Genomic DNA, 20,037 nt, shown 5'->3' on the forward strand with positions numbered 1-20,037 from the left:
CGGACTTTTCGCCTGGGGGGCTCGAGGGAGCCGCGTTTAGCCGGAGGGGCCGCCGGGCGCGCCTCCGCCGCCGTTACAGCGCCATTGCGCGCGCGCGCCCCTCCTGCCCTGCCCTGCCCGCCGGGAAAGGCGCTCTGCCCATGCTCAGAGGCAAGGCGAAGGGGCTGGGCGCTCGGAGAGCTCTGCTCGGCGGGCCTCTCGCCGTTCCTCCCGCCTTCCGCGGCCGAAGAGGGCGGCGCGGCCCCTCCTCCGGGGCGGTCTCGGCCGTCAGCTGACCGGCGGCCTCCGCGGGAGAGCCCGGCCGCCGGCGAGAGGCGGAGCTGAGGCCGGCCGGGGAAACAAAGCCGGCCCGACTGCGGCGCCCCAGGCGGACCCGCGTCCCTGCGAGCGCGGCGCTTCCTCCGTGAGTGGCGGCTCTTTTTCGAGGGGGGGGAGCCGGGAGGGGGGTCTTTATTGCGGAGTAAGGGGGCCTGGCGGAGCGGCGGCCTCCCCTGTCCTCGGCCCCTCCCCTCCTCCTGGCACCCCCGGAGAGGCTGGCGCGTTTCCGCAGCGCGATGGCTCCGGGGCGTCCGCCGCCCGGCAGCTGCGCCCTCGACCCGCTTGGCTCAGGCGGGGAGGGGAGGGGGCCTGCTGGGCCTCCCCCCGGGGGACGCGCTCTGCCCCCGCTCCAAGGGGAGGCTTCGTCCAGCAGGCGCGCCCCGGCTGAGCCCCGGTTCGGGGAGGGGGAATCGGCGCGCTCCGGGGCTGCGCCCAGGCTGCGGTGGAGCTCGAAGAACAGCCGGGGGGGGGTGCTCCTCCTTGCAGCCTCCTTCCCCGTCGAGAACATCCAAGATGCTTTCTTGGAATGGGGGACGAGCGTGGTCCTGTGGCCTGCTCGGCAGGGATGTTGTACAGACAATGCCTGGTGGTGCTGCGAGCTCAGAACGTGCACAGGGGGCGACTGCGGTCCTTGGCCACGTCTCATTTGAGGGCCTAACTGGAACGAGGCTCAGCCCTGGCCCCAGCACTTCCTTTCCAGGCCTCAGTTAAAGCTCTCTGGGCATGTGCAGAGCGAACCTCTCTTCGGCCCCGCCCCTTGCCAAATCTAAATCAGAAGGTAGGAATTTGCGTTTTGGAGACCTCTTTTCTCCCAGCCCCTTGGCACGAGTGGCCCTAAAATTCCTGTTTCACCCCACCTATTAGCCCCAAGATTGCTGTCTGTGACTACTGAAAACGAGGACTTTCCGGTCCAGACTTGCATTCAGATCCATCCTCCATGCCGAGATTCTTGCAGACCTCGGCGCTTGGGTCGCTTGCCTGTTGTCCTCAGTTTCCCTCTTGCTGATAAGCAGGAACGCTGGTGCTTCCCTCTGCCTGACTTGTGTGTGTCAATCTCTCTCCACAAAGTGCTGCCAGCAGAGAAACAAGACAGGTCTCTGAGCCGAATGGAGTCGGTGGACACTTCATTTATTTGCAGTGACTTTCCCTGTTTCCCCTCAAAGCCAGTCCAAAGCAGGACTTTCTGTTCTCTTTCCTCCGAACCCAGAGATTACCCAAAGAGGCCGGCCTTGGAAACCTGATCAAGCGGCCAGAACCACCCCGTGCAATCTGCTGAAATGACACGTCCGCACAAGCCTGTTTTTCAGAGATGTTAGTGCTGGGTGGGCAATTCTCAGCAGACAGAATTGCAAAAGGCTCTTTGCTTACTTGGGCAGGTTTTAATTTTTAACTGTTTTGCAAAGCCCAGCTCACATAGTGAGCACACAACATGGGTCATCCTTGCGCCAACATCAAATTGCCTTGGCTGCGTGGTTCTTCTGCACAGCCGGTATTTGTTCTTCCTAAAATGTGATTACTGTACATTGCCTTCTTTTGAAGAGGCTATTTAAACATGCACATGTATTATTAAGAACACAAGAACGACTTGGCTGGGTTTAGTCCACCATCCTGTTTCCAATAACTGGCCAGCCAGATGGCAGACATGATGTAATCACCATCCCCCATTGCCCCTCTTCAGCATTTGGTGTTCAGAGAGACTGCGGCTGAGGTTGGAGGCTCCATTTAGGTACGCTTACTCATAGCTCTTGATAAAGTTGCCCTATCTATTTATTTGTGTTGCTTAAGCTATCAGTCATTGGGTCTTGTGGCCCGTGACTCCCAGTTAAGTTAATCTTAAAGCTAAGTAAACAAGGGGGATCACGCCACCATTTGCTGTTTAATCCCATTTCAGACCTGTTTCCCACAGCTCTCAAATACAGAATTCTGGAAGCGTGGAGAGCCAGTGTGGTGTGGTGGAGGATCGGACTAGGATCTGGAAGTCTTGGGTTCAAATCCCCACTCTGGCATGCTGCTTGGGCCAGACACAGCCTTCCAACTTGCGCTGCACGTCTGGGACAGAGTTCTCTGCTTGGTCAGAGAATTAAAATTCCGAGTTATTGGTGGAGGGAGCCATTGTGTTAACCCAGTTTGAGATCCTCTTAGGTTGGCATTTACATGAGAGCTACCCGAGGCCATGTATCGCAGCCAGTTCCTGTGCAATGGGTTGCTGTTGGGATTGTTGCATTCTTTGTGTGCTCTCTTGGCAGGTTTGCAGTTCAGCTATGGACAGATCCTTCCTCCTGGGTTTTGTGTGACTGGTGTAGATTGTACTTTACACCCCCACACGCTCAATGGATTCTCTGCATGGGAATTTCTCGGACTGTCCCAACGGCTCCCAGTGGGTGTGGGAGATCTTTTCTGAATGTGCTCGAGATGGCAGGGACATCGCCAGCGTGGTGCTGGGCCTGGTCTCCATTGTCTGCTTTGCTGCGGCAGCTTTCCCGTAAGTAAATAGCTGGTTCCTCATGTGCCTGAGAACCCCGGGGGGGAGATCTTTGGATGAGGAACTCACGTGCTTTTTCTTCTGCCCCAGAATGACTTGGGCGGGTCTGTGGTTGCAAGCCTAAGCAGTGATGGAGGAATGAATCACTTCCTGATCTGGGATATCATACTGCACTGCACATGAGTAGCCATAGCACCGTTTCCTGCTCCTCCTCGCTGGTGCCCAGGACGGCTTGCAGCATCCTGAAACAATTTGACCTCTTAGAAAAGTGCCATCAAATAGCTGCAGACTTTGCCAATAACACTTGCTGGCCGTACCTCCCCACCACCACCACCACCACCACCCTCCTCTTGCTGGTTACTCCAGGTGAACCCCTCAGAAATCCCTACCCCCATCTGGACTTCCCACCGCCTGCCCAAAAACTAAGACTGGAGTCAGACCATCTGGCCAGTGAAAGAGGTGGTGGCCGCTGGTCCGGTTGGGTCTCTTTTAGAAGATTAATTTTTATTAGAACCATAAAAAACATTAATCCCTTATCAGTTTGGTATCTGTGCTAACTGCAAAAGCCAATTCATCGTTATTGTGAACCCATGAAAAGTTAAAAATCGTATTTATCCCTCTTTACAAATTGGTTACTTTTTTCCTTAAACTATTTGGTAAACAGTTTTGCTCTTTGGCATTTATCCTGGGACGACAGGATTAGCCTGCAGTTCCAAACACCAAAATTTAACACAAAAGTACAACAAAATAATACTGCAGTTATTTTTTTTTTAAATGCCTACAGAGAGTGGGGTACCTGGGAGAAGCTGGGCTGGGCTGCTGGGGCTGCAAGGCACGCAGCCCTTGCCTTCTGCTCTGGCTAGCAAAAAATCCCACGGGGGTGGGGAGGAACTCCCACCTCCATAATGGGATTCATGTAGTATCTCATCAGCTGACCCATATGCTAACCCAGGGAAGCTCTGGACCTGTTTCCGGGCTCAGTAATTTCTGACTTAACATATTTAAATCTCTGCCATGGTTTTGCAAATGTTTGCTGGCGAACCTGTGCCTGGCTGCGTTGCGTGTTGCCATCAGAAGTGCCCTTCCGGACTCACCCAGTCCAGCATCCCCTCTGCCAGGTACACACACACAGTGGCCACCCGGATGCCCCCTGCAAGGCTAACAGACAGGAAGCCCCAAGCCTGCTTCTGCTTTTGCCCTCCTTGTGACAGGTATCTGGAGGTACACTGCCTCTCGCCATGGAGGAGCCATGTAGTCGTCATGCGTCTGCCATGAATTTCTGTCCTTTTTTAACGGTAGCTGAGTGGCTGGCCGTTGTGGCAAACTGCGGCAGTGAGTTTCACAGTCTTAGTTATGCTTGGAGGCCTTCAAGAGAACAAACTGAACTTGTTCTTCCCAGACAGAGCGCCTGGAGGCTGTTTGTTCCTCCCTGCTTGGTCAGGGGCCCTTTCCAATCCTAACTGCTTCTCTCTCTCTGCCAATTGCCCTTCAGCCAATTTTACCAGGCGTGCAAAACAGGCATCATGGATCAGGCCCTGTCCATCTACTTCCTCTTGGGATGGCTGGGAGGAGACTTGTTGAACTTCATTGGATCACTCTTGGCTAACCAGCTCCCACTGCAGGTACTGGCCTTCTCCCCCCACCTGCCCCCGCGCACATGCTTCTCTTCCTCTGGATGGGTCTCAAGAAGCCTGCAGAGAAACGGTTCCGCTTCCGTGAGCTGAGATTGCGGAGGAGGATTATTTGCCTAGTTTATGCACGGTTGTTAATTCAGGGCTCTTGGCACCAAGGCAGAGTTGCCTAGGTGGAGAACTCTGGCTCTCTTTAATATCCTACTTGTCTCGCTCTACTCATGATGGCTTTCCTTCCCGTAGGTTTACACAGCCATCTACTACGTCTTGGCTGACCTTCTCATGATCTCTCTCTACCTGTACTACAAAATTAAGAACCAGAACAGAGGCTGTAAGTAACAAAATCTACTAAACACCATTGGAAAAGATGTGGGACGTAGCCCCTTTGAATCCATATGAAATCCTGCCTCTGTTACTCACCAGCACCCCCATCTGGCTTAACTTGCACTGGTGCTCAGACCCCCAAGCCCGTTTTCTGTGCAGGACTTGGGCACTGCAGCCTGCAACCTTACCGTCAGTGCCTCTTCGCACATGCCAAATGTCTGTCTTCTTTTTGCAACAGTTTACTGCTCTGAAAAGGTCTGGGGCTCCAGATTATGGTGCCCCCTGGACCTGTGAATGCCCTTTGCACATGCTCTGAGGCATACTTAATTTAGTCCAAATCTCAGCCTGTCGTCTTTCCTGAGTAACCAGCCTCACCCTCACACATCTGACCCAAAAGCTCCCTGGTTAATTGCCACGAGGGCAAGCTTTCAGCCCCAGCACCTCTTTGTTTCTGGCCTCTGTTCTGATCATTGTATTTTCTAATCTTCAGGAAGGTGGTTGAACTCTGAACAACTTCCTGTCTGCAGATAACTAAACTGCCTCTCTCTTTTGGAGATATCTTAATGCTTTAAGGCTCAGATGCCGATAAGATCATTTGGCAGAGCAAAACCAACGCAGAGAGGATTCCAGCCCCTTCTGCTATCTTTTTGCTCTACTGCATTGCATTGTCTGACTTGGGATAAGTCGGCTCCTGTATTTGTGTATGAAATAACACACCTGGCAAGAAATCGGTTTTTGTTAAACCCTCACCTGGAAAAAAAAATTAAAAGCAAAATCCACTTGGGATAGGTCAGAGATGCCCTATCCTAGCCAATTTCTCTTTTTCTCTCCCTCCACCTGCAGTTTCTGCCCCCATTAATGCAGCCTTCGCCTTTGTTTTGCTGGGAACGGTGTCGACAACATTCTTGCTGGGCGGACCCGCGCCTCCTAGCAGCAAGGGAATGCACGTGTTCCAGGGAAGGTTGCTTCTCTCTATCGAGACCGATGAAACTCTGTGGGAGGTAAGTTCCTTTCTGGGGGGGCGGGGGGGTATGTTGATTGTTGACAAAGTTGGGCCCAGCCTCTGGTTCTGTCCATGGCCCGCTGACCTGCTGCAGGCGGGAGGCACAAGAAGGGAGGCTTAGGAGCAGTTTTGTACCAGTTGCTCTTCAGAGAACTTTTCACATTCTGACACATTCTGCAGCTGAACATCAGAGGAGCCCTGCAGGGTCTGACCAGTAGCTACCCCATGTGGTCCAGTCTCCTGTCTGCAGCAAAGACCCTGCTGCCAAGAGGTTTGCAGGCCACAGCCTTCCCTTGATTGCCAGACCTGGGCATCAGCGGTGCTGCCTCTGAACGTGGAGGCGCCACTTAGCTGGTTCGTGGCCACTAGCCCTCGGTGACTCTGCCCGGTCTCCTTTTCTTGTCAATGCACTCATGCTATTACTAATTATGCTAATTATAATGTGAATGCTCATGATGCGTTGCGTGAAGGAGAGTTTTCCTTGGGTGGCTTGGAATATTCCCTCTGCCCGTCGCTTGCATCGGAGGATCCCAGGTTCCGTGGCTTGCCTTCTCCGCTTTCTCCTTTTAATGCGCCTTCTTGCTCTCCTGGGTCACGCATGGCCCTTCTGTTCTTCCCCCCTCCTCTTGAGCTTTTCCGTGTTCTCCTGCCACATTCTGGTTGCCTCTTTTCCAACCCAATGGGACATTGTGTTTTACCGCCCAGAGCCCCTGGGGATGGGCGGTATATAAATTGAAATACAAATATAAACGAGATGGGGGTAACCAGGGATCTGCCTGCAGTTTTCCAGATGTGGCTGAAGCAGGGATGACAGCAGTCGCAATTTGGGGAGGGGGTTGCTTGTTCTTATAGCCCACAGTCTGTGGCAGTGGGAGGAAAGCCTTGTCAGTTCCAGAGCTTCCTTTGAGAGCGCGCGCACTGGAGCTTGCAGATCTGTTCTTTGTGTGTCGGTTCTTTCCGCCAGCAGGAGGTGTCGTCCCTTTGACACAATGAGCCTTTTTTTTCCCTGGTGGGGGTTTCTGACTGTGTGGTGAGACTTCCCTATGAATGGTTCTTGACTTTTTTTCACTTTTAAGAATTCCGTGGCTGGTCCTTCCTAACTACCTCCTCTTTCTGCAGCCCTTCACCAAGAAGGAAATTGTTGGTTTTGTGATTGGATCCGTTTCATCGCTGCTGTACCTGCTCTCTCGAGTCCCCCAGATCTACACAAACGTAAGAATTTCAAGCAAAGGTGTTTTTCTGGAGGAGGCCTCTCCCCCCAAGCCAGTCCAAGAGGGGCTTCTGTTGGCCTTGATGAAGGCTGGATCATGCTGGGAGCTCTTTCCTCCGTCCAGGTTGAGCAGGATAAATTGACAGAATATTGGGAGTTAGTAAAACAAGAAGCTAGGGAGAGGAAGAATGCAAGAAAAAGGCCCCTAAAATGTGATGAGGATGGGGGAGGTATAAGCCGTGGGCCAAGCCACAATCGGCTCAGAGGCCCACTAGCAAAATCCAGGACATGAGCTAAGAATTACTTGGCCGGATTGTACCAAAACAAAGGGAACTGGCCTCATGTCTGTCCCCACCTTCTGGCATTCAAAGGTAGACTGCCTCTGTAAACGGAGTTTCTGTTTAGTTCTTATGACTCATAGCAGTTGGACTTGCCCCCTTATGACTGTGCCTTTTTAGAGTACATTTCATTAGTGACCGTCATTTTATGTCTTGGGGCACTGAATCCCACACATCAACAACGCATTATGTGATAAAATGCTTCCTTCCGGAAGCCATGTTGGCCGTTTCTTTTGGTGATCCAAAGCATATCTGTACTACGGGGCAGAGAATTATTTCCCTGGCACTTCCTCTCCACGCTCACTGTTCGTATCCTTGTAATTCTCCATCAAGCAGCCCCCTCCTCCTTCGCTGTCGCCGCCGCCGCCACCTAACAAGCCCTAAATTTTCACCCTTCTAAGGAAGGATCTCCAGGCTCTCCATCATTTGAGCCCACCTCCTCCTGCGCCTTTCCCAGCTCCGGACAATCCTTTTTGCCACAGGGTGACCAGAGCGGCCCCAGAAGTCCAGACGCAGCTCCACCCAGCAGTTGAGGCAAAGGCATAGCCTGGGCTGCCCAGTCCTTGGATTAAACCCTTTTCTCTCCTTGCAGTTCAAGAGGAAATCCACCACGGGCATCTCCTACTCCCTCTTTGCCCTGGTGATGCTTGGGAACACACTGTACGGCGTGAGCGTCTTGCTGAAAAACCCAGACCTGGGTCAGAGTGAGGGCAGCTACGTGATCCACCACCTCCCCTGGCTGATTGGCAGCTTAGGGGTTCTCTCTCTAGATGTCTTTGTATCCTTTTCTTCGGCTGGCAAGAAGCGTTGGAGCTTCACAGCTGCGCCAGCAGGTTCTACTCCGAAGGCGGGCAGGAGCAGAAGTGAGAATTCCTGGGGGAAATGTTGCCCCCTGGCTTTGAAAGCTGTCGGCTCTCTCTTTAAGACTAGGTTTGCTCAGTTTTAACCAGAGAGAGCTGAATAAGGCAGTGTTGTAGGGTCACCTGAGAAACTCTCTTGCCATGCACATTCTATTCAGACTGGCAGCTGCTGTCTAGGGTTCTCAAGTGCAGGAAGCTTTGTGCCAGAATCTGGGATCTTCGGCCTGCAAAGCTCGTGTTCCCACTGCCAGACGATGGGCCTTCTACAAGGGCTCATACCTCCCCCTCTATGGCTCGTCCCCAGAAACCGAGCACGCCACTGGTCTGTCTAGGTCTGACTGGCAAGGTTCTGCAACACAGCTGTAAAGCCTGCTGCTAGAAGATCTAATAGGAGGTGCTGAGGAATGAGCCTCCGTCCTTGTGCATGAAAAGAAGCTTCTCTGCGCTGGCCCTCTGGCCTTTCCCTTGCACACACTTTTGATATGCCCAGCCCGGGAGGGAAAGGAAGCAGCATGGATTTTAACCATAAATGCATACACAGAGTTGGATTACTAGCCTCCCACCCACTGAAGATATCGGCTCTCCCGGATTTCAGGGGAAAGGGCGAATCTTCAACTGTTGCCTGCCAGACCAGCTCGGGAAGAAGCTGTGGCTGAGTAGGAGAAGGTTGCTGGTTCAATTCCTGCTTAAAGGGTGTCCATTTGCTGGTGTGGAGAAAGATCCTTCTCCGCCAGAGACCATCCTGAGCTGGCTGAGACAGAGCACATCACGGAAAAGGGCCTCTCTAGCTTCGCGGCAGGACTTGTGATTAGCATGCAGAAGGTCCCAGATTCAGCCCCCAGGCACTTCCTCTTGAAGGGCCTTGGGCAGCAGGTAGTGGACAAGACCTTTCTTTGCCGGCCAGAGTGGGCAATGCTAAGCTAGACGGAGCAGCAGCCTCAGAGGTCCATGCAGGTCAGCTTTCTGTTCCCAGCAAGGGCTAACGCTCAGAGCTTTGAGAAAGCTCACAGGCAGGGCGGGGGGTGGGCCTTGAAGCCTGTAAAACAACCTGATGGTGGATTTACATCGGCGGAGGGGGGCTTTCCTTGCCCCCCTTCTGAAACACTGCTCTGAGCAGACAGGGAGCTGCCCCCCTCCCCCAAGAACAGCCCAAGTTGGCCAAAAAGACCCCTATTACTGGAATTTGTTTCCAACCACTGGAAGGGTTTCTATTTGTCCCCAACAGCTGGCAGCCAATGGAATCGCCATCATCCGCAAATCATTATGGCTTCCTATGCAATGTTTTGGTGCCAGAATTGGGAGGCCGTTCCAAAGCCAAAAGCAAGAATAGTCTTTAACTCGTGGATTTCAGATTTCTCTCCAGTTCCTTGCCTACCGGCAGCCGACACCTCCGTTGCTTGAAGAGAGAGACGCTCTTCTCGGGAAACAAGAGGAGCCCCTTGACAGCTGACAGATGTGACCGTAAACAAGGAAGAGGATGCTGACAGAAGAGTGCAGCTAGCACCATCGTGCTGGAGGAACCCAGGAAAAAAGGGATTTTGGACTGCCCGGCCTCAGATGTCTGTTCATGCCTTCTCTATCCCTTCCAAGGCCAAAGCCAGGTCCAAAGGGCAGCTCTACAGAACTCCTTGCCTTTTAGTGGGCAGCTTCCTTATTTATCAAAAAAATTACCCAAACACGGTCTGAGCTGCATGTGGAGGAGGGACGAATTGCAGGATTGTAGGGGTCATATTTCTAGCAACGGAGTGGAAGCACAAACAGGCACTCACTACTGGTGCCAAGGGTGGAAGCCGGCTTTTCAGGGATTTCTCTCTTCAATCACGTTCCACCTCTTTGTTCAGGCTAGCTAAATGTATAAGGGACAGGGGCATCTTTTGTGCATGTGTGGGATGTTCCTTTTGTATACTTCAGGATATATACAACTGGGAGCAGAGGAAAAATAAAGGGCTTTTAAGTCTTTCCCCAGAAGAAATGTTTGCATCCCTAAAATATTGCTATGATCTGTGATTTTTTTTAAAACGAGTTCCTAATTGTGCGAGTGCTGGGGGAGGGGGTTTGATGTGCTCCTGCAGACTCCTCTCTTTGTGCAACTGAAGCTGCCCCGTTCACAATGATCATCTCATACAGAACACCTGCTTCCAGTGCAGCCCAGGCAGATTTCCCGGGGAAGCCCACCCCAGCCCAGCCTGCAGCCCAAAACTCTCCTTGCTCCCTGTGACCAGCAGGTGTGCGCTGCCTCGTCCTCCGGGGATTGGTGTGTACTGTTTTTCAAGCCATCTCAGTGAACCGCCAGCAGTGGCACACGCAATTAGTTTCTAGAGCTCAAAGCCGTAAGTTACTTCCGGTTGACTTAATATCAAAGCAAACTCATGTGCTGCTGTAACGATGGAGGCGCCCCACAAACCTCCTAAGAGGCGATTCTCCCGTAGCAAGGGCTTGTGACTGCTTGTGGGTTAATGCAGCAGTGCCTGGCTACTTAATGGTCAACCTGGCTGTGGACGTGACTAGCGAGGATCGCTCGCTGCACGTGCCTTTCTGATGTATAGCAGAGTCTGGGGAGAGCCTCTGCAGCAGCGCAAGCTCAACGCAGGCAGCCCTCTCTGCAAACGCCCATCCATGGGGGGAGAGGCACTGTACTGGTGGCTTCCTGAAACTACCCAAACCACCCTCCAACACAAGCTGGCACCAGCTGCTGCTGTTCAGGAAAAGCAACATTACACATCACAGAGCTAAAAAACCACAGAACAAAATATGTATGAGAGTCCGACAAACAACCACCGAAGGAAACAAACAACCTGGATAAGGGAAAAACGGGGGCATGTCCAAGAAAACTTTTTTGTGTGCAATTTATTCTTTTAGTATGGAGACTCAATTATAAGATGTAGGTTCAAGTTCAAGCATTACAAATAAAAAATTAACCCCCTCTATATTGCATTCCATAGAAACCATCCTCCCACCCCCTTCCGAGGAGTAGGACTTCCTCCCCCCCCACCAGCTCAGGCACTTCTCCCAAAGCACGGTGGGTGGAGTGCAGCCCTCCACTCCCCCCCCCCCCTCGGACCCAGCTTTCCCCAAACATACATGGAACAAGTTACGCAGGCCCTCTCTTGTCCTCTTTCACACACCACAGTATTTAATAAAGTTTTTTTGTTTGTTTTACATTTTTTACACCAATGTAACAAAAGATGGAAGAGGAGGCAGCATAGGGGAAGAGAGAAAGACGGGAATGCGGGCTGGGCGTATAAATGGGGGAAGGAAGCCAAAAAATGTAGATTTCTTCACAGAAACGCATCCCAAGTTTCGGAGAATAAAAATGTGCTGCAAATTAAGCTGCAAGAGACTGGAAAAAGTTTATACAGCTTTATTCATGGAGGGGTGAGGTGGCGCTCGCAGGTGGAAGATATCAGATGCGGGACGTGACGCGACAAAAATGATGGGCGGGCAGAGGGTGCGAGAAAAAAACGTTTTCTAGGGGAAAGGGACCTAATGAGTGCATGGTGTCTCCCGTCAGCATCGCCACCAGAGGAGGAGTTTTTAACTTTGCTGCTTTCTCTTCAAAGCCTCCACCAGGTCATTCTTAAGAGCTTCTTGCTTTGATTTGTCCGCAAAAGTCTGCACAGACCTGGAGGAGAAAGAGGGGGGGGAGGATTAAAGGAGGGGAGGGACCAGACGGTGAGGAGTGGTGGCGGAGAGTGGTGGGCGGTGCTGAAACAGAGGCTGCCCCCCCTCCTGCCAGGAAGGGAGATTTTGCTCCGGGTGCGAAGCCTGCCTTCCCAGGGACGGGTGCAAGCGGAGAACCTGAAGCAACAGGGACTCAGCTTCCTGGGCGGAGCCTTTGCCCCAAGGGAACCCCCAGAGGAGTGTGTGCTGCAGAAGGGCTAGGCATCGGAGCCTATGCAGTCTCTCCGAGAAGACGGCTAATCGTGAATAAGCCACTGCTGATCCTCCTCGCACCTGGAGAAGAGTTTAGACACTACCATGGCAGGTGGAAAGGGGGGGGGGGTCCTAGAACAGCCTTGGTGGTGTGTGCGTGCGCGCAGGGTTACTTGGTACAGCAGCTGGGCATTGCTACCGCAGAGGCCAAAGCCTAGGCTCTGCATCAACTGAAGAGGCTGGTGAGGCACTGCAGAGGCTCAGCTGGCTCCCGGTCAATGGTGAGGAGGAGCTGTGGCTCGGGGGGAGAACATCTGCAAGACCCGGAGAGCCACTGCCAGCCTGAGGGGGCAACACTGACCTTGAGGGACCAAGCGTCAGGTTCAGTATAAAGGCAGCTGCTGCGTGTGTGGGTGGTGCAGTAAGCACCTGGCCTCCCAACCAGCCGCCACCAAGGGTGCAAAGGAGCAACAGAATCCTCCGCCAGGGTCCTCTCAGCAGCCGATTCCGTTCTCAGTCTTCAGAAGACCTTCACCCACACCAGCGTGTCAAGCATGCGCCCTCCTGGGGGCTCCCTGCCCACCCACACCAGACTGATGCAGTTGTAAGTTAAGGAAAGGTCAGTCAGTTAGGAACTGGAGTAGTGGGTGACCAGTTAGGCTGACTCCAGGTTAGTCACCGGCATGCAGCCCAAGCAATTCAAATCCAGGTGAACCACCTCTATGTCGGGGGGGGGGGGGAGATACGATTCAGGGGGCTGGCTGCGAGGGCAGCTGGCTTTCCCAGTGGCCACTGCTCTGGACCTTTCAGGAGTCGCCCCCAGTGAGGCTTTCCTGTTTGGTCCCTTATGGAGGCAGGAAAGGGACCACAGATACAAGTGGTCTTGGTGCTTACTGGATGAGGGTCCCAGGGGCCAAACACAAGCTCTGCTCCCCTGAAGACTCGCCCCCTCCTGCCACTCCCAAGTTCTGCTGCCTTCAGCCCCTTTTATGGAATACATAATTCACAACAGGGCAGAAAAGCCACAGAATTCCATGCTGCTAAGAATAAAGTCTTTAAAAACACCAAGTTTCTAGCTCTTCTGCACGGGATTGCATCTTGGGGAACACATCTCGTAAGCCAGAAGGGGAAGTCAAACAGAACCCTGTGGGGAAGGGGCTTTATAGCAGCATCCAGCCCCTCTTCCCCCTCCCACAGTTTATTAGAAGTGGTTTAGCAAAAATAGGAGGGAACTAGCCAAATACGTATTGTTTCTGCACAGATGCAGTTTTCAGCGCTGCAGGAATTTCCCTTTTCACAGAATTTTGAGATTTCATTAGTAAGTATCTAGACAGAGCTGTGAGTTTCTGGTATAGCCCACCCCATGCTATTTGCTTGACACCTTCCCTCCATGCCCAAATCCAAAGCACACTGCACACACACTACCTGCGGTGGCAAAAGTGAACAATCGAGGCTTGGAAGAAAGAAAGAACCCTGCCTTTTCTGAGAGAGGAGGGGAACTAGTCGGCAGGCTGCCCAAATTAAGGGTTAGTTGGTGAGAATGCAGCCGGCATGCTCCGGTCAAAGCTTTCCCTCAGCCAAGTTAAGAGTTGTTTTAGTTCTAAGTGGTGTGCCTCGGCAGGCTAGCGGGGGGGGCAGGGGGAGGGTACCTGGGCCGGCTTAGTTATCCGGCTGAATGTACATCTGGCGCTGGGTCAACACCTGGGAGAGTTCTCTCTGCAACTGCTTATACTTTTGGTTGTCAGGAATAGCATCAATAGATCTAGAGAGAGCAGGTGTGGAAACGGAAAGGGGATGGGAAGCAAAGGAGGAGAAAGAACAGATCAGAGAAGCCCAGTATGGGAGAAACCAAAGGAAACCACTGGGAGCCACCAAGAGCAAGTCAGAAGAGGAACAGCAGGCAGAAAAAATCGGTGGGGGGGAAGCAGAGCTGAACACCCCTTCAACAGGCAGCATCCCCACTAGATGAGGGGTCCATTGTCAAGACGTCCCTCCCAATTCAGAATAGGTTAGGGGGGAAAAACAAAGTTTAAGTGACATGGGGCAAGAAAACAGCTGCCAGCAGGGTAGCAAGCTACCTTGCCCCACAAAGCTGTTCTTCTGGCATGCAGCATTCTGCATATGAAGCTGTTTGAGATTCAATTTCTGCAGGGAGGGGAAGTTCGGGATTTTGTAATTGTTCACTTGCTCTCCAATGCTACTCCATGGATGTTTATTGGCAAACACGGATTTTTTAACATTATTTTTAAGTTTTTACTGCCATCGTTTTTGCAGATATTGTTCTGCGGCTTCGCTGACTGCATCTTGATGCCCTGCGTTTTTCACCATCGGTTTGGAAAACTGCCTGAACTGATCTTAAAGGAAATAAAGCTACCCAAAGCTTGCTGGCCAATCCTGCCAGGGTGGTTTCAATTCGAAAAAAGCTAAAGCGATCAGAGCAGGCGACAGAATTTGACCACCCAAAAGGAATGTGGTCAGAGGGCTATGAATTTACCAGGTCTTATGAAGTAAAGCTTGAGGGCGTTATCGGGACACCCGCAGGTACATTCCCCACAGGGCACCACACACAAAGGACCTTGGAGTTACAGGAAGACTCAAACTGCTGGGGGGGGGGGACTAAAATCAGAAGGCTGCAGCCCATTCATTACCTCAACCCATTGACGATGTCCTTTGTTTTTCCAAAATAAATCTCGTTCAGTGTACTTCTGATTTTATTCTCCATATCCTAGAGGGAGAAAAGCAAGACACAGAGGAAGTGATCAGTTCAAAGCCGTGGCTCCTGGCCTTCAGTTAGCCGCGGTCTGTTCCAAAGGACTGCAAGGTGGGGCCAATGCTGGGACCCTGAGGGTGGCAGGGGACCACCTGTGGCATCCAGCCCCACCCCTGAAGCTGAAGGAGGGGCACACAAGGCCACGGAGCCAGTGGGCTGACAAGACAGCTGAGCAAGGTCTGAGGAGGCAGCCTTCTCTGGAAGGCACAGGGATGTGCAGAAGTCCCACCAGGTGTGTCAGTGGCTGCCAACTGCACAAAGGGCAACGTACAATGAGAGGACTGCACAAGAAGCCTTCTCCACAGAGCATGCCTAGCAAAATTGGCCAGGGAGCTGACAATCTTACGAAAAATGAGAGGGAGAGCAAAAACGTGAGAACGCAGGGGGCAGAAACCTCCTCGCACGAAATCCCAAGCACCGAGTTTTCAGTCAGAAGGTTCTCCTTTCGACCACAAGAGGGCAGCTTGCATCCATAACACACACACCCTCCCCTTTAGTACAATCCAAGGAGTGTTCCTGTGCAAGGGCTCCTTTCTAACTAGAATCCCCACAGCCCACCTGCCTGCTTTAAGATTCACACCGCAGAGGCTGGGGGATCCTGCCCTCTTGATGCACAGTCAGACTGGGGGCCCTTTGAGTGGAGGTCCCTCAGTGGCATTAGAGCAACAGCCACTGTATGGGGCCTTTTCACTGAATCCCAATAGGAGGGGAGGGTCAACAGGGAAGGCTCCAGCCTCTGTGCTAGAGGGCCACCGGCTGGCCGGAGAGGGAAAGAGGAGGCTAGACAGGAGGCCTGATCCAGAGGGCTTCCCCAGATACTCTTGTGATGCATCTCGGCCCTTCAGGGTCCTTCAGGCACGGAGTCGGAGGCCCACTTACCTCTACCAAGCGGCCAATGTTGGCTATGTGGGGCGAGGAGTCGCTCACCGTCTCGTCTTTCTCCATCTGGAGAGGGAAAGGGAAGAAGCGAGATCCTGGTTGAAGGGAAGCATCAAGTTGTCACAAAGAGGAGTGGGCTTTGACATAACTGAGAACCGGGATCCAGCCCCTCCACGGATACCCATTAGCCTTTTTCACCGCCAGGCACCCAGCAAGCCACAAGCACGCTCAGTGGGCAGGAAGAGGACTGAGCCGGAGGGCCACCGCCAGGCGCCCACCCAACAGAACCCTCTGGGGGAGTGAGTTGGTATTTCCTCTGGCGCCTTTATTTGGAGCCAAAGGCACTGCAGAAAATACAGAAGTGGCCCCTGCCTAGAGCAGCCGCCTTCCAACGCTGGGCCGTGGTCCTTGGGTGAGTCACCACAGCCAGCAGCCATGCAAGAGCTACCATGTCTGCTAGCTCGTGAAAGGGCCTCCTTCCAGCACACCCGGGCAGAGATCAGGAAGAGAAGCTGCAGAAGGACAAGGGGGACTCCCTCTACTCCCTCTAAAGGACTCTTACGGGGACTGGCCATGACCCCAGGGGTGCCCCTGTACAAAAGTGGGCCTCGGTCAGGCATTGACTGGGCAATGGTGAGCCTTGGTTTCTCCTTCTGCCACGGGCACACCCTTCAGCTTTCTTCCACACAGAGATACAAATCTGTCTTACCCACACAGGCCGTTTCAGTCTACTACAACCAGGTTCAACTCTTCAAGGTGGAGGAAGAAGGGGAGACAGGGGGGGGGGGTCTTTCCCAGCCCAGGCCCCAGGAATCTTTTTTAAGCAGGAGATGCTGAGGAAGCCTTCTGCCTCTAAAGTGGGATGTGTGCCACCACCCAGCTGCACCCACCCTCTTGCCAACCCCCCTCTCAGAGTAATGCTGCTCCCACCTGGCAGTGGCGCTCCATTTCTATTTCCTTTGCCATCCACCCCTCTTTCCGCAGGCTTCCCTTCCACTTCCTTGGAGCTTTGCCTTTCAAGCCCTCTTTGGAGCTGTGCTCAAGGCCTGCCGGCTTATCGCAGGCCTTTCTCCCACCAAGCTCCACCATCTGTTCCCTGACCAACTAAGTGGAAAAGGCCGAAGCTAGAGATGTCCTAAGGAATCTTCTCAATTGTTCTTCCCCTAATTTCTCTCCCAAATCCAACCATCAGGAATCCGCTTCTAATCAGTCCTGTTTTGATAAAACCACAATTGAAAGAGAAGGGGCAGGACGGGAGGTCCTGCAAAAGGTGAGAATTCCACTCTGTAGATGCTCAGAGGCTGGCAATGTCTTCCCAAATCTTCCCAGCCTCCTGCTAGAGCACCACCCTGTGGTGCGTAAGATAAAACAACCGCAAGGCCTGAAGTTACAAAAGAGTGCGCTGATATCTCTACAAAGAGAGAGAGAAATCCCTCTCGTAAAAGTGGAAAGGGAGACTGAGAGGAATCAGTGGCTGCCTTTAAAAAAGGGCAACTGGGGAAAAAGAAACGCTGCCCCCTCCTCTGCCTGTACGGCCATCGTGAGCCTGGGCACCCAGAGAACGCAGGACCTGTGACAGCCACAACTCTGGGAGAATGCCTGAGTGGAAGGTCATCTTCCCACCCTGCCCCCCCACCCCCACCCCACGCCATGCCTTTGTTCTTCATTTCAGCCAAAGACAACATCTGGAGTTCTGTGGGATGGAATTCAACATGAAAGTGAAGCCTGACAGAAATACACAGCTTGTCTAATTGCACAGAGCAGGCTGAGGCGGTTCCTCCCAGGGCGACGGATGCAGGACGTCTCCACGAAGTGCTGGCGGTGCAGCGGGGAGGGGAGGGGAGGGGAGGGGGGGCAGCAGTGGCCGAAACCTGCTGCTGAGGACTGCCGGTGCGCTGCTCCCCGGGGTCTGTTCAGGAAGGGGGTGGGGTCCAGAAGCCAAAGATTATCTCCGGATTCATAGTCGAATCTGAGCTGTCACCTGACTCGCAAGGCTCTCCCGGACCCTGGAGAAAAGGGCGCTCCCTCCCTGCAGCTCCTGCCAGAAGCCCCTTGTCCCGAGGTGCCAGGGCCTGGGCTGGAGACCTTCTGCGGGCCAAGCAGCTGCTCTGCAGCACAGGTAGTTGTGTACACAAACACGCACCCTATTCCAAAGGCGAGTTTTCCACAGAATCCATTTCTCTAGTTAATGCTTCACACTCAAGTCACTGAGCCCAACTGCCCCCTCCCCAGTGCAAGAATCCCAGAGCTAGGAGTGCCCCCAACAGAGAGCCACTGTGTGAAGGCCTCCAGTGGGCCAGCACCCACAGCCTCCCCAGATTCTGCTCTGGGAGTTCAAAACACTTCCTAAAAAACGGCTCGAGGACAAGGACATTCTGCCATTTCCCCTCGTTTAACTCCCTCCTCCAAACCCACCTTTCCCCCGAACTTCTGGCTTAACCCTTGTCCACCTCCCTGTTGAATAGTGTGTATTCAGCTCCCAAATGCCAACTATCCAGGCCCATTCTTAATCATCTCTCCCCTTCCCCCCACACTTCCCCCACACACGCAGCATTGCCCCCAGCATGCAGACTGACGTGCTCTGTGGCAGGGACCTCCCCTTCTTTGCTTCTCAGTCTCTGCAAAGGACCACACTCAACAAAGGTCCTTCAAAACTCACACACAGCTAACGCATGGGACAGGCCAACATTTCCACCCCCTTACTGCAGAGGAGGGAGGGGAAGCAGGAGGAAGGCTTGTCCAGGGCCAAGGGTGACCCAGCATTCAGGCCCTTGTTGCAATAACATAGATTAAAGCACATGGCAAGAAGCAATACTAAGCCAATATACAGCAATGCACTTGTATTCTCGGTGAACTTTTAAACTTTGCATGAACTGTCTTGTTTTTTCAGAGTGTTAGGTAACCAAAACAAGTGTGCTTTCATGTATGACAGCTAATTAAAAATAGTGGACTCTATCTAGATTAATGTTCCTTTATCAGAGAATAGACCAATATTGATCTATTAACTCTTTCTGCCATTTTTCATAGATTTATAGCTTTGTTTTGCAAGTTGGCTATAATGTCATTTTTTGGCTAATTAGAAGGTTATGCTATAGAAATTATGAATATTCAATGAGGCATCAAACCAATCATAGTTTGTTTATGCTATTACGTGAAAAGATCTTAAATATTTGCATAAGATAATCTATAAAACATGCAAATCTAGATAATAGGTTAGAGTTTTGATTGGAAGGTATCTCATGAGAATTCTACGTGCGAATTTATCAAATGGTATGCTATGAGAATCTTAATGCATTTCACAGAAGCTTTGATTATTTTCAACTTAAGAGTTTATTAGGAAATGTTAGCAAACTTAATTCTCACTGCCTTTCTGAGTTCTATTTTTGTAAGATTTATATTAATAACCATATTTTTTTTAACTACTTGCTTCATTAAAAACTAGGGTGTATTTTCACTAAAAGGAAATAAAACTCTAGGAGGTGTCCGTGTACTTTGATGAGAAGCGGCAAAGCAATAAAGAATCCTTTATAAATAAACGTACTGATAAGCAGATTGTTCAAAGAGCTTGACAGGTCTTGAACTAATTGCTGAAAGCGAGAGAAAAGACCAATCTTTCCTCTGGAATAGTGGAAGCTCAGTTAAGAGGCGGGCAGGAGAGCCCCTGACACCCTCCTCTTGCAGAGCTCCAACCGCTCTGGCTCAGCCCCAGGCATGCTCCTCTGGTCAGTACGGTGCAACCTTCCCGCTCAGCCACAAAGACCAGAAGCCAGAGAAGAAACGGGGCTGGGGGCTTCTGAGTTCTGCGACAAGGTCCACATGCAATCAGAAAGCTACGCAGACGGCACGCCCCACCCCCAGCAACGCAGCCTTCCCCTTACCTGTCTGGTGAGGCTACCTCCGAGGTTCATTGTGCCGGAGCCAGTTTTGTTCGTCTGCAGCCACAGCATGACTGTGGAGGTCAGCTTGTAATGGGCAGTACGACCGCTGGACTTTTCCTGAAAAAACAGGAAGATTAGCTGGGCAGCTCTCGAAGGATGGCTCCCAGCACAGGGGCTGCAAGGGGGCGGGGGAAAGGGCCAATGGGTCTTTCAAACAAGCCAGAATCTCTTCTGCCACCCGTCCCAATCAATCCTATTCAGCATCCCGCCCTCCTTCACAGGAGCTCAGTGCTGCATAATGCCTCTCTCGCCCTCCATTTTATTCACACAGCTGCCCTATGTGACGGGCGAGACAGTGAGCGAGCACAACTGCGGCTGAGCAGAGGTGGAGTTAGGGCTGCGCTCGCTTGTCGTTTTTGTATATGCAGTATTTTAACATGTCTGGGCAGTGGGCTTCACACACCTACATGT

At 52.4% G+C, this 20,037-nt stretch overlaps 2 protein-coding genes across 5 annotated transcripts in view; one reads left to right on the plus strand and one right to left on the minus strand.

Annotated features, from left to right (window-relative positions):
- The first annotated feature begins 314 nt into the window (after nt 1-314).
- On the plus strand, nt 315-10,155 carry SLC66A1 (solute carrier family 66 member 1). 3 transcript variants are annotated; one of them, XM_055001325.1, is made up of 8 exons: nt 315-403; nt 2,565-2,800; nt 4,293-4,422; nt 4,675-4,762; nt 5,599-5,756; nt 6,878-6,970; nt 7,899-8,084; nt 9,518-10,155. In XM_055001325.1, exons 2-8 carry the CDS (start codon nt 2,649-2,651, stop codon nt 9,614-9,616), a joined length of 906 nt encoding a protein of 301 aa, XP_054857300.1. In that variant the 5' UTR covers nt 315-403; nt 2,565-2,648; the 3' UTR covers nt 9,617-10,155. The 3 variants fall into 3 exon arrangements, with proteins under 3 accessions (XP_054857300.1, XP_054857301.1, XP_054857302.1); XM_055001326.1 differs by lacking the exon at nt 315-403 and adding an exon at nt 703-2,044; XM_055001327.1 differs by lacking the exon at nt 315-403 and adding an exon at nt 2,080-2,460.
- Nucleotides 10,156-11,511: 1,356 nt separating this feature from the next.
- CAPZB (capping actin protein of muscle Z-line subunit beta) overlaps nt 11,512-20,037 on the minus strand; it is a 58,783-nt gene continuing 50,257 nt past the window's right edge. The window contains exons 6-10 of one of the 2 annotated variants that reach the window (XM_055001328.1): nt 19,567-19,683; nt 15,689-15,754; nt 14,688-14,764; nt 13,689-13,801; nt 11,512-11,788 (exon numbers count right to left, since the gene is read on the minus strand). In XM_055001328.1, coding sequence (XP_054857303.1) covers nt 13,699-13,801; nt 14,688-14,764; nt 15,689-15,754; nt 19,567-19,683 — 363 coding nt within the window. In that variant the 3' untranslated portion in view covers nt 11,512-11,788; nt 13,689-13,698. The remainder of the gene's footprint in view (nt 11,789-13,688; nt 13,802-14,687; nt 14,765-15,688; nt 15,755-19,566; nt 19,684-20,037) is intronic. The other variant, XM_055001329.1, reaches the window with a different exon arrangement.

Source organism: Eublepharis macularius, chromosome 17 (genome assembly GCF_028583425.1).
Source record: "Eublepharis macularius isolate TG4126 chromosome 17, MPM_Emac_v1.0, whole genome shotgun sequence".
NCBI classification, from domain to species: domain Eukaryota; kingdom Metazoa; phylum Chordata; class Lepidosauria; order Squamata; family Eublepharidae; genus Eublepharis; species Eublepharis macularius.

What these genes read in the sequence shown, in the direction of transcription:
- SLC66A1 (XM_055001325.1), top strand. Translation starts at nt 2,649, where the DNA reads ATGGATTCTCTGCATGGGAATTTCTCGGACTGTCCCAACGGCTCCCAG. An exon ending in CCGATGAAACTCTGTGGGAG is followed by an intron (nt 5,757 to 6,877) that starts GTAAGTTCCTTT and finishes CTCTTTCTGCAG; the next exon opens with CCCTTCACCAAGAAGGAAAT. An exon ending in TTCTCTCTCTAGATGTCTTT is followed by an intron (nt 8,085 to 9,517) that starts GTATCCTTTTCT and finishes CGTGGATTTCAG; the next exon opens with ATTTCTCTCCAGTTCCTTGC.